We start from the raw sequence: 12,293 nt of genomic DNA on the forward strand, positions 1-12,293 counted from the left end.
GGGAGTACAGCGAGGTTACCTGACCAGGAGGCTTTCAGGCTCATGTGGAGAGGCCATGTCTGGCTGAGTAATGGGTGGTGAGTTGCTGTTCTTCGGTGCAGAGGCTCCCAGCTGTGGCTGCGCTTGCAGCTCGCTCTGGCACAGGTAGTTTTGCCAGAGTGAAGAGCAACAACTCCCAGCTGTTCCTCCTGCTGTCCTCCGCAGCACCTATGAAGGCGGTGTGCCTGGGCGTGCTCAGAAGTCAGCCCTCTCCTCCCTGACACCGTGGTGCCATGATGCTTAGAACAGGCAGTGAGGGGGGGCCCAATTGCCCCCTCCGCGTCACCCTATGAACCTCTCCTGTTAGACATGTGGGAACGCTGTGTAAGGACTTCTAGTCTTTCCCATGCCTCTGTGTTTATCTTGAGAAAACACACAATGAGTTCAAAGCAAATGCCACAGTCAATTAAAACTCGAATAGTTCATTATTGGTAACTCTTACCTGCTTTGCTGCAAGACCTCACCTACTCTCCTTGGACCTGAGGAACTTAGGTATTAACTGGTCCTGAGCACAGGAGCAAACGGGGCCTTCAGAGGGGACAGGAGTGGAGTTTTGGAGTGTCTTTCTCTAGCCCAGCAGAGGATTTGGATTGACAGAATGTTAATAAGAGAAACTGTAAGTTTCTGTTGCTTGTGTCTTGAGCAGTTCCTTCATTTCTGTGTCCTCTTCCTACATTCCAGAACATCTGCAAGAACTGTGGTGGCATCTTCTGTGAAGCCTGTTCAGTGAATGAGCTGCCCCTCCCATCTAGTATTAACCCTGAGCGTGTCTGCAACCCCTGTCACAAGCGGCTCATCCAGCAGTATTCGACCAGCCCCTTGTAGGGGACAGGCGTCAGGGAGAGGTGACAAAACAAATGGTTGTAGCTGATGATGGTTTCTAGAGTTGTTTCGGGGGGAATATGAAGAGAAGATACTTGCCTGTGTTCCTCAGAGGTCAGAGGGGAAGCAGCTTTGTGGTGTTCACAGTCTCCTGTGGCTAAACCAATAGTTTGAGTCTTCCCTGTATGAAAATCTGCCTGTTCTCAGAGCTGAGCTTGTGCTGGGGAGAACTGCTTTGGGAATGGCACGTGAAGTACCCGAGGTGTGCCCGAGCAGCCTCAGGGCATAGTAGAGTGCCTCTGCCCAAAAGAGCTCTGTGTGTGTGCACTGTGTGTCTGCGCCTGCAAGTTGGGAGCGTTCTCATCCCCACGTGTGTGGCACGAAAGTGTGAAGCACAGGCTCACTGACAGCAGAACGGGAGCATTTTTAATCCTCATGTCTGGCTGCACTTGAAATACCATTTCCCCTTTCCTGGTTGCCTTTGACAATCTGGTTCGACTGTGCCGCATCAGTGCCGGGTGGGAGGAGGCCATGTGAGATGCCAATAAATACTTTTTCTGGCTTCGTTTCTTTGGCTCAACCCTTGGGCCACAGGCTTGCTATGCAAAGCAGTACGGAAGACTCAAACCAAGCTGTGAAAGTTCTCCTTCTGTATTTTAGGGGCTGGGGTGGGGGGCTGTAGGTGGCTTTGAGGCATGAACTGATGGCCTGCACTGATCTGGCACACAAGTGCCTTACGGCATCTCTGACCTTCCTCTCAAAGACCCTCACTGTGGCTTCGTGACTACACGGCGGGGGCCAAAGCTACGGGTGTAACTGCACTTCCTGCCTTGGTGTGGTGACTGGAGGAACTGGACCCTCAAGCATTCAGATACCAAACCCTCACCATGATGCAGGAGGTTTACGGCCACTTCAACCCACCTCTCCCCCTTGTGCACATAAAGTCATCATAATAAACCTCACATTTCACTTTTTGTTACATGAAAATGAAGGTGAGATGAAACCGGAATGTTTTTCACCTACTAGAAATTCTGATTTGAACCACAGTTTGAAAGGGTTTCACACTTTAAAGTTCATGCCACATAATTCTTTGTTGCGGTTACCTCACTGAATTTTCTGTTATTCCAAAAAGCGGTGGTGGCCTCCTCCTGAAGCACATAGCATGTCACAGTTATGTTTGTTCTGGTTTATACTGGAAGCCTACTTCAGTCCTAAAGACCATAGAATGTGCGGTAGTCCGTAGAAAAACTGATGTATTTACATGTGACAAAATGTGTTTGGGTTTTGTACAATGTTTATTAGGGGTTAGTGGTTTAATTCCTCAAAGGGGATTTTCTATTTGTTAGCCTGCCAGGAGGCACATTAAAAAGCATGTCAGAGCTGAGGTTACGTAGGTGCTTGGTGCTAGTTTGTACCAGGAATTAACTCTCTCCTAGTTCCCTCTAGGCCTTGGCATGTTCAGCCACCCAAGTTCTCTAGCTCCTCTTAGTGCCCCTCAGAGCCAGGGCACTATCACAGCAGGGGCAACTCTAAGTAGTTTTTCTGCTCTTTATTCCCCCTGTTACCAGATCCATTTCCTTGCTGCTATCCCTTAAAGTAGATTAGTAGTTGTGAACAGTGTTGACATCTGAAAAGCCTAGAACTCAAGTGTGGGCACGCTGCTCTTAAGTGGTGAGACACCAGAAGACCAATGGAGAAGACTGAATTTAACGTTGGTAGTGTGGTGTACCTACTGTACACACCAATGAAATTTCAAATTCCTGCATCCAAATCCAGCAGGACTCAGCCCCCAAGGAGAAAGCAAAGCCCAGTAATTCCCACGTTAAAGGATTAAACTGGAAACCTGGCCCTTAGCATAGATTATTTCCATGCTGGTATGTCCAGCATTTTGCAGCTCTGCTGCGACAGCTTAGTTGTGACCCGTACCTGGCTTTTGACAGTCCTGGCAGGAGCAGCTGCCGCTCAGCTTGCTTTAAGCGGAGGCTGAGAGAAGCAGGACAGCTCTGGGGCAGGTCCTCTGAAGTCACGTGGCTCCCTGTGAAGGAGCAGGGAGGTGGCCGAAACCTTTCCGAACACAGCTCTGGCAGCCAAAATGTTAATTGAGAAAGGTCAGCGCGACACTGCGCGGGCTGCCAGCTGGTGGTGTCAGCACTTGGCTCTTTCCCGCTGCCTCAGAGCCCAGGGCGCCTCTGCTCACGAGCGCCTGGTGCTGCGCTGCACAGTGATGCAGTGTTCAAGGCACCTTTGCTCAGGTACTGCTTGTAACGCTCACCTGGGCCTTTGGAGTGGGGGGAGTGGACGGCTGTTTTTTTCATGTTAATTTTGTTCCACACAATAATAAAAACTTGGATCCTCTGTATCCTGTGTCCTGAGCTGTCTTTCCATCTCATTCTGCTCTGGCTACATGTGTTAAGTATTTCAAAACAGGTGAGGGATGACAGCTCCTTATACAGATGGAGAGAGGGGCGGTGGGAGAGAGAAGGTACGGGCGGTACCACACAGCACCTGCTCACATCGCTCTGGGTTTGTTAATTGTGAATACTGATGGTTTATTAATGCTTTGTACACCTCACACCAGGAGACTAGAAGCGCTCCATCCGGCAGCAACTGCCATTCCTCTGGTACAGCTGCTGCTGCTTTTGCAACAGACCGTCTTTCCACAGTATGTCAACACAATTTATTACATGCTTTTACACAATGCTCAACTAGATTTTGTACAGTTTAGCCTCGTTACTGAGCAGCGACACTCGTACTCGATCTTTACACTCACATCCACGGAATGTGTTCACTTTGGCCTAAAAAAAAAGGAAGAGGAAAAACATCACTCACTACCTCACCGCAAGCTTATTGCTGTCGTTGTTTCAAATGCATTGCTGCATTTTATTCTGCATTTTTGTCTCCAATAATAGAATAGTAGCATTTGGGAGTATTAAAAGATGTCGCCAAAAAAGGTAGGATGATGCAAACAGCTCTAAGAGGGGACATCTTTTCGGCTGGGGCTGCAGCACACATGTGGGGGGGTGTGTGTGTGTGTATGTTTAATTCCGTTGGTCCCAGCACAGGGACCTGGAAGTCGGGGCTGTTGCAGGCACGTCAGTCACTGCTGGGTGTGTGTCTTGAACCCAGAGCTGCAAGGGGGCTGCTGGGATGGGGAGGGCGGGCCCTCCCTGCCACAGCTGTGAGGGCCAGCACCTGGGGGAGCAGCAACCATCACCCCCCATTTTCAGAAGGGCATTGGTGGAAGCACTACAAGGTGGCTGGGGCCTTCCACTAAGGTCCCAGGGAACTTCTTCCCTGATATATTCTGCCTCACTCCTGTAGACCTAGGAAACCCTTATTTTGCATGGTTTTAATTTTTTTTCAGGGAGGGCTGTGTTTTGTTTTCAGTGAGGAGTGTGGCCTGATGCTGTTTCAGCAGCAAGAACTGCCACAGCACACTGTGTTTATTGTCTGTAATTCTAAGTAATACTGTCCCAGCCAAAAGACCAATTACTGTTAATACACATCTGGGGAAAATGTTTAGCCCCATTTCCTCTTCCATGCCAGGGAACACAACCACATCAGATCCTTTTCATCTATCACATTAGGAGAGTTAACAGGAGGAAGAAAACAGAAAAAGCTCTCCAGCACAGTCTAGGCCTCAGCTGCAACAGGGCAGATGCCTGGGCAGCACAATAACCTTTGCCAGCTCCAGCTGTAGCCTCAGGACTTTCCCCCTGTGGGGATCTGTACCTGCAGGCCAGAGAGGCCAGGCTCAATGCCTGACCTCAGATGAGCGGTGATGACCCCCTTCAGCCACTCTATAAATTTGATCCTTTAAGGGAGCTGAAATCCAAAGTATCAGAAATAGTTAAGACTGAGGCACACACTGCTAAAATATAGTACAGGAACAACAGCAAAGGAGTATGCACTTACCAAACCTGAGACCGTGCCACTGTCACTAGCAGTTTTCTTTTGCCTCTGGATGTTCATTCAGGAATAATTCAACGGCACTGCACTCTGGGGAACAATTTCAGAGAGGCAGGCTGTGTTCAGTGACTTGTGTGTCATTTTCTTATTTTTTCCCCCCTCACAAAGCCAATGTCGCATAATAGGGTAATTTGGAAATCTACATTTAAGATGATCCTTCTGCAGGGGGTGTTAGCAGCAGCTTGACAAGCTGTGCCAAACTCCCCGAGGGTCTGAGTCGTGGAGTTGTAAGATCCCTTCCTCTTTACTTACGCAGCTGTGAGCCCTCCTTGGCCATTGCAGCTACTGCGTCCTCATGGCTCTTGAAATGCACGTCTGCTTCTCCTGTTGCATCTCCATGTGAGTTGTATTCTACCATGATCCTTGTGGGCTTCAGTGGAGCAAAAAACTGAAAAGGAGGAAAATGAGAGGTTGGTGAGAAAGAAACAATAGTAACACAACCTATTACCAAGAAACCTGATGTTTTTCTCATAAAGCCTGTCCAGCTGCAGGGGAGGCTGAGCCTGAGAGTAGCAAAAGGCTGCCTTTCTTGTCTGGGTGAAGCTGGGGCATACCCAAGCCACCTCTCCATGCTGTGCAGCCCCCCACCCTCTGCAAGCTCCTGGCAGTCATTCTTGACAGAACAAAAATCCTCGCACAGCACATGTGCTCTGTACACATCCAAGTTGCTAAGTTCAGGTACGCTCGCTTTGTGATGCTATGTACTAGTAAAATGAAGTAAACAGAATATTAAATATTAAAGCGATTCTGAAACTCGTTTTTGTACAGTCAGCTACTCTGAAATCTAGCTCAGATTATAAATGGCTACTTGAGGGAAAGGGAGGGGTATGAAGACAGCTCAGCAAGCTTTAATCCATTCTTATTTATGGAGACGAGCGTATCACTGCTGTGCCTGTGAGGCCATGGCTACCCTGGGGAGCCTCAGCAAACTCAGGCTTCCAAACGCATTCAGCCTGAAGCCACACAGCACTGAGGACTAACCAAGACATGGATAGATTAAAAATCTGAACCGACTTCATCTGTAACAATCAAGGGTTTGCACTGGTAATGACAACCAAATTCAATTCATAGTTTTATTGTCACTCACATTTATTATGTCTTGAGCAGTAGCCTGGGTAGGAAAACCCCTCATGTGGACAAAGTGCAGCGGCGGTGAGAAGTTCCCAGATTCTAAAATGTGCCCAGAGCTTTCTGTCTCTTCCCTACACAATTCTGTGGAACGGAGGAAAAAAACCCATCATTAATGCTTGCAGTTCTCACCTCTCTCACATGAAAGCTGCAGACACAGGGGGTCATGTTCACAGTAAACCATCAGGGTAAAACGAAGGGCCCTCAAAGAACATACATGACAGGGAAGGAGGGACTCACTAGTTTCTCTTTCACCATCGGAGTCTCCCATGTCGCTCAATCCCCCTTCTTCAGAAACTGATTCATATTCTTTTCTCACTCTGGAGTAGATCGTACTCTGCTTGGCATAAGGCATGTGCCTTTGCATCTGATGCTTTCTACTTACGTACACTTCTATATATCTAGAAGCCAAAGGAGAAAATTTCATGTCATGTCTTGCCCCTCCACAAAGAACTCAAGTTGTTGAAAAAGAACCTTCAGAACATTCTCCTGCCTTAGCTCTGCTCATGTGCTGGGTGTGAGAGCCAGGGCATGGCAAGCAACGGTTCTGAAGAGTTAATTCATTTAAATTGCACAATTATGTTTATGAAAGCCCCTTCCACTTTCAGTGACAGTCACTATCCTGTATAAAGCCACCTACTGTGAGACAGATTACTAGTGTGGTCTGGACAAACTCTTTTTGGTTTACAGCCTTATACAAAGTTCTTGTAGAAGTAATACCAATCACTCAAGCCAGAACTCTGTTTTGTTGCAGAAATACATGTTTACTTCCTCTGAAAAATATTTTCTATTTCTTTCAGTAGTACACATCCTTTTGAGCAGCCTTGTATGTGAGGCTGTTTTCCTCTCCCTGCACCTCTTCAAATTGCACTTTCCAATTATTACAAACCTCAAATTAAAAAAGTAAACGCCCAACCCCAAAACAGATTACTGAAACAGGCAGCCACAGAAAATGCACAGGGTCACATTAAATACTTCAGTGGAGCCTTAAGATTTTACATATTGTTATGAAATTGATAGGATAAAATGTGAGTGGCTGCCTGTGAAAGTCGTGGGTGTAATACAGCATTAAGGGGCTCCACCAAGATCCTCCTTACACCACAGAAAGAAAAATAAAACAAACTCTTACTTGCAGGTTCAAAACATAAAATGATAATGCCTTATGTTTCTAGCTACCCACCCCAGAACCCCTTAACTCAGAGCTGCCTGTGCTACTCTTTCAGATTAGTGCCAGCTGGGCCTCACAGAAATTTAACTAGCAGCGTTAAATTAGGCCATTTCCATAGCACTGAAGGAATAATGTGATGAAAAGGCACATATGGACAGCCACATGAGGCAGCTTTCCTCCTGTCTGAGGAGAGTGGCCAGAGTAAGGGAAGTTAACCCCACATACAGGCTGACAGCTTACAGCTCAGCTCCCCAAACCCATACTCGGTCCTGTGCACAGCTGAAGGCCATTTCTGGATAAAATCAATAGCCCAGGAAGAAGGAACAAGAGCAAACTGACAGCAGTTTTAGAAACCACTCTATTTCTTGGGTAATCACAGAGAAACATAAGTGTATGAACTTGGGTGGGAGAATCAGATCAGCTCTCATTTGATTATGACAAAGAAAAAATTAAGGGCACACAAAATTCATCTTTACTTGAGGGTAGGGAAGTGTTAGTTAATTCAATTATTGGGCACACCTAGAGAGCAGCTGTATAGGGCAGGGAGCCACAAACACAAGGAAATGCAGAGTGGGAACAGAAAGTAAGGGAACAGAAGAAAAGAAGTAGGTATGTAGAAGTGGTAAAGGTCTGGAGAGAGCTTTTGTTATCTGGTGTTCAGAAAGAGAACTTAGCAGCTTATTAAAGCAAAATTAGAAAGCTCAACAGGGTAAAAGCAATTTTGTTGGGGTTTTTTTCCCCCCAAGGGCAGTTCTGGAAGTATTTAAAAGACATGTACATGTGGTGCTTAGGGACATGGCTTGGTGGTGGACTTGACAGTGTAAAGGTTAATGGTTGGACTTGATCTTAAAGGTCTTTTCCAAACTAAATGATTTCACGATTCTCGGAAAAAGGGGTATATGCTTCTGCTTGAGAAAAAGAGAGGCCTCTTTTAAGTGTGTGGCATAGAGTTTGTTGCTCTGGGAGAAAATGGTTGAATGTGGATTCCTGAGGAAGGGGGACAGCACAGGTGGGGTGTGGTCACCAAAGAGGTTGATGACTGTTTGGTGCTGGCCAGCAGTCACTCTCAGGAATGGATTCAAGCCTGAGATGAGTAGTAAACTGTGTTTTGTACAGTGTACTCTCCCAGTGGAGACAGACTGTGCTTGGTACTGCCCTCAAGAGAATTGGTGAGCGTTGCTAAAATTGCAGAAAGCTCCAAGGAACCTGCTGTAAATTTGGCAGGGGCAAATGTCTGTAGCAGATGCAGGATCCCAGTGCACTTGTGACTAGGCAGGCAGCATTGATCTAGTGTGCCCTCCCTCCTCCTCATGCTATCACCCCTTTTTTTGTTGGGACAAAACTGCCTTCAGGAATAAACAGAACTCATTTCTCTGAGACCCCAAATTCCCCCAGCCTACAAGCTCTGAAGGTGCTTCTGCAGCACAAAGAAGCCTGCAAAAGGCTTCATCTTTCTCCAATTTTGTCAAGGTCCTAAAGAAAACATCACCAGAGGAGGTAACTAGGTTACACAGAGTATTTCAGAGGGTGCTATTAAAAATAAATATTTTAAGCCACAAAGTAACAGTCTGACAACACTGTGAGAAAGATTTAGGTATGACTTCTACTGAAATTTGAATCTAAAAATCTGAGTTCTAGGTTTTAAAGGTAATAAGGGCAGAGGGTTCCTTACTAATAATGTAAGTATGGGACAACCTAAGATAGCTGTTTCACCCGGTAAGAAGCAAGCCATAAGACACACAGAATGTTTCATACTGTGTTCTTCTACCCTCATGAATCCCAGTGAAGTACCTACCTACTTCCCATGTATTCCCTGTGTCGTAACAGGGCTTTAGCTGCCATTTCAGGAGCTGCAAACTGCACAAAAGCTTCTCCCGTTTTTCTTCCTCCCCGGTAAACAAAAGCTATGTCAGTTATTTTCAAACCTATAGAGCAGTGGGCAGAAAAAGTCACATACATTGTCAACAATTTGTGCTACAACTCAGAGACATCTTTTTCCTTACTCTCTTGGTTTTTGACAAGCTAATCAGACAGCTAAATAGTTCTGAAACAACTGTTCATGCTGGCCTACATGCCTTTTTAAAAACTTTTTTAAACTCCAACTTACTTGCTTTAAGTTAGTTTTCACAGAAAGCTTAATGCCAATAATGAAATCAACTCCAGGCTTCAAGTAACTAAGAAAATAACATGTGAATCCAAGTTCTAGTCAACAAGGAGGTCCAGAGCACAAATGTTCTTGAAATTTTCTCTTATTATTATGGCAATTTTGCCCCATCTCTTTAAAACCCAGGTCAAATTCACTGAACTTCAATTTTTGTGCTGTGTAATAGCTGCTTGGGGAGCCTGTCATCAAGTAAACAACTATATCTGACATGATACAGAGGGCACACTAGGCTGGGCTACAGTTGTTAGTTTTTTTTTCAAGAGTGCTTTTGCATACCTCTTTGCATGCTGTTTCTTTCTCAAAGGGTTTCCTCAAGCTCTAAAGAAATGGGAACACTTGCTCCACAATGCTTCCCTGGTCATCTCATTGTGATAACTCTGCTACTAGATGCCTTCAAACATCTTGAACTACTGGTTATCAATCGAAAAATTTACTACCAGCGGCCTCTGCTTTCGGTATGACTGTGGATACAATAAGCCTTAGGACTCTGCATGCATGTCTGGAGTGGAAGAAGTGGGTTTGGTTTAGCCTACTACTTAAGCTTTACCTAAGGAAATGTCAATTTATTTTGCAAAGCCTAGAAAGGCTTCTTTCCTAGTGAAGGCAGGCAGCAACCACCTGCATCGCTCAAGTGCTAAGTGTGGGACATGAGCATGTGTGCAGGCACTGTGCAGTACTTGCTGAGCTGAGAACTGGTGCAGTGAACTTTCACAACCATGAGAAAGCCAGTAATTAAAAAAAACAATAAATTGCTGTTAACAGTTTTAAGTGGCATAAACGACATCACAATTATACAGCTGTGAACATCCATGCTGCATTCACCTGTACTGTAACTATCATACAGGCTTTTTTGCCTCTCTTAACTTTGCCAAATTATGCACTGGTAGCAATGCCGACTGCAGGGAACTGGATGTAGTCTCCTCTCTTTTCTTCCAGCTAAAAGCTTGTTCAGAGAACTTTGGTTACATCAAGCTGCAAAGGGACAGCAACTCCTTATACTGTTTAAGGTGTTCAAGGCTGCATCTGCTTTTCCTTTTCTCAGAGAAACAACAGCTACCTAAGCATCAACTTGGAGAAGTAAATGCCTCGTAACCGAAGAGCACAGACTAGGCTGAATTACCTGGGAAAAAATCTGCAATATCCTCCTCAGTGGAGATGAATGGAAGGCCTCTGAGTAGTACAACTCCATCATTTATGGCTTGTGACTCATCCCGCAGACTTTGTAGTAAGCTCTCTACATCGCTATCGTGTACTTCAAAAACTGCAAGAGACACAGGCACAAAACATGTTTTCCCTCATGGTACTTGGAAGGAGGTTCTCTACAGGAATTCTTCTAAGGAAGCTTCTTCCCCCTGCCAGAATAATGTTTCTTCCCCCCTGTCATACTCAATGGTCCTGCATTGGTGCCCCTCACCGCACAAACCGCTTTGCTCTTGCTGTCCAGCCTAGGAAGTTTTGGCTTAGTTCTTCACTTTATCAAGCTTTCTTCCAATGTAACTTGTCATTTCAAACCCACCTTTCACATAGCGTGGGCCCATATACCTCAGGTGCTTTTCCAAGGCCCTCTGGACATCCGCTTTCGACTCCAGCTCGATCAAGGCATCCCCTCTGCGTCTCCCATCCCTGTTTAAGAGGAAGTGTATGCCGTTCTCACCGTTTCGAATTCTACAGCCTAGAAATCAAGGAACATACGATACAGAAACATACGCAACTGCATCAAACGTGGGGGTCTTTTAATTGCAGATCACAACTGCATATTCTGCATCGAGCTATTGCCCTCAGTGAAGCAAAGTACTGTCTTGAAACAAAAGGTAGGAAACTCCTGTTTCTAACCTTAACTCTAACACACAAAGAATCCGATCTGACATCCATTTGCTTCCACAGCTGTATAACTGGATTATATTGTCATACTGTTGATAAAGTTAATTATTTTTGAGTTACCTGACATCAAAAACAAATGATAGTGAATGTTCAGTCTCTATAGCTATACTCTGCCTGCTCTATGTTCCTCTCCCCCAGGACTTCCAATTGACTTCAATTTATTTCTGCAGATTATTAAACCATTAAAAAACTTGGCTCTGACTGTCTAGTCTACTCTGGAAGGATGCATCAAAATATTACAGTATGAAGGGATCAGCCCTGCAAAGGTACGTACAAGCCTATTAATCAGGATCAGAGAGCGAAGTTTAAACTAGTAAGCAAAACCCACTCGAGTCTGTTTAAAAAACGAGTTTGGGAAAAAGCCAACCATAATGGTCTTTAAAGGAATCACTTCAATTGGATTGCCTTTACTGTGGAGACATGGACTAAAAAGGGAAACACTTCCTCAATTAAATATAAAATGCTGCAAGGATGAGTTTCCAGTCATTGTCCAACAGTTTGGAAGTTGATTATTTGTTTTACATGTGTAAATCGTGAATAATTTGGCACCAATATGAAAAACTCATCTTTCTCTGGCTAACAATTTTTCTGTTTTCTTTCTGTTAACTAATGATCTGAACTAATGAACTGATTGGGTTCAGTAACACCACACTGAGCAGTTACGCAAGAAAATTAACTCCCATACTATCAAAAAAGGTAAGCACGTCTTCCTCGGTGCACGAGAAGGGGAATCCTTGCGCCCTGACGAGAAAGACATTGTCACTTTCTGCCTTGGGTGACTCTGGTTCCTGCGCTGAGAGGCGACCTTCCAAGGACGGTGCATCTGTAACCTGCCACCAAAAAAGAACCAAGAAGACCCCAAATTACGAGGTGGAAACGCGCAGCGGTGCCCAGCTCCCCTCGGCTCTTCAGGCGGGCACATGTTCTGGGTGCCTGGCGCAGCGCGGGGAGGGCCAGGCCGGGGAGGAGCAGGGCCAGGCCATGCAGTAACCCGCACATGGCGCAGGCCGTCTCCCCGCGGCGGCGGGAGGAGGGCGCAGAGCCCCGGGGCTCGTCCTCCCGCCCAACGGCCCCATCCCGGGCAGCGGCTCGGTGGGGTCCCCTCCGTCTCCCGCCCCGCAC

General features: G+C 46.0%; 2 protein-coding genes across 6 annotated transcripts in view; one reads left to right on the forward strand and one right to left on the reverse strand.

Annotated features, from left to right (window-relative positions):
• The window catches only part of RUFY3 (RUN and FYVE domain containing 3), a 63,949-nt gene that overhangs the window by 45,429 nt on the left and 6,227 nt on the right, over positions 1-12,293 (forward strand). For 3 of the 5 annotated variants that reach the window (XM_026847468.1, XM_026847467.1, XM_026847469.1), the window contains one exon: positions 721-2,488. In XM_026847468.1, coding sequence (XP_026703269.1) covers positions 721-864 — 144 coding nt within the window. In that variant the 3' untranslated portion in view covers positions 865-2,488. Of the gene's footprint in view, positions 1-720; positions 2,489-11,460; positions 11,472-12,293 lie in introns of those variants that run through there. The other 2 variants (XR_003398278.1, XR_003398279.1) reach the window with 2 other exon arrangements.
• GRSF1 (G-rich RNA sequence binding factor 1) overlaps positions 2,416-12,293 on the reverse strand; it is a 16,705-nt gene continuing 6,827 nt past the window's right edge. The window contains exons 3-11 of the mRNA XM_026847906.1: positions 11,857-12,001; positions 10,807-10,962; positions 10,411-10,551; positions 8,922-9,051; positions 6,199-6,359; positions 5,918-6,042; positions 5,083-5,218; positions 4,777-4,860; positions 2,416-3,656 (exon numbers count right to left, since the gene is read on the reverse strand). Coding sequence (XP_026703707.1) covers positions 4,802-4,860; positions 5,083-5,218; positions 5,918-6,042; positions 6,199-6,359; positions 8,922-9,051; positions 10,411-10,551; positions 10,807-10,962; positions 11,857-12,001 — 1,053 coding nt within the window. The 3' untranslated portion in view covers positions 2,416-3,656; positions 4,777-4,801. The remainder of the gene's footprint in view (positions 3,657-4,776; positions 4,861-5,082; positions 5,219-5,917; positions 6,043-6,198; positions 6,360-8,921; positions 9,052-10,410; positions 10,552-10,806; positions 10,963-11,856; positions 12,002-12,293) is intronic.

Source organism: Athene cunicularia, assembly GCF_003259725.1.
Source record: "Athene cunicularia isolate RWA chromosome 4 unlocalized genomic scaffold, athCun1 chr4_part2, whole genome shotgun sequence".
NCBI lineage: Eukaryota > Metazoa > Chordata > Aves > Strigiformes > Strigidae > Athene > Athene cunicularia.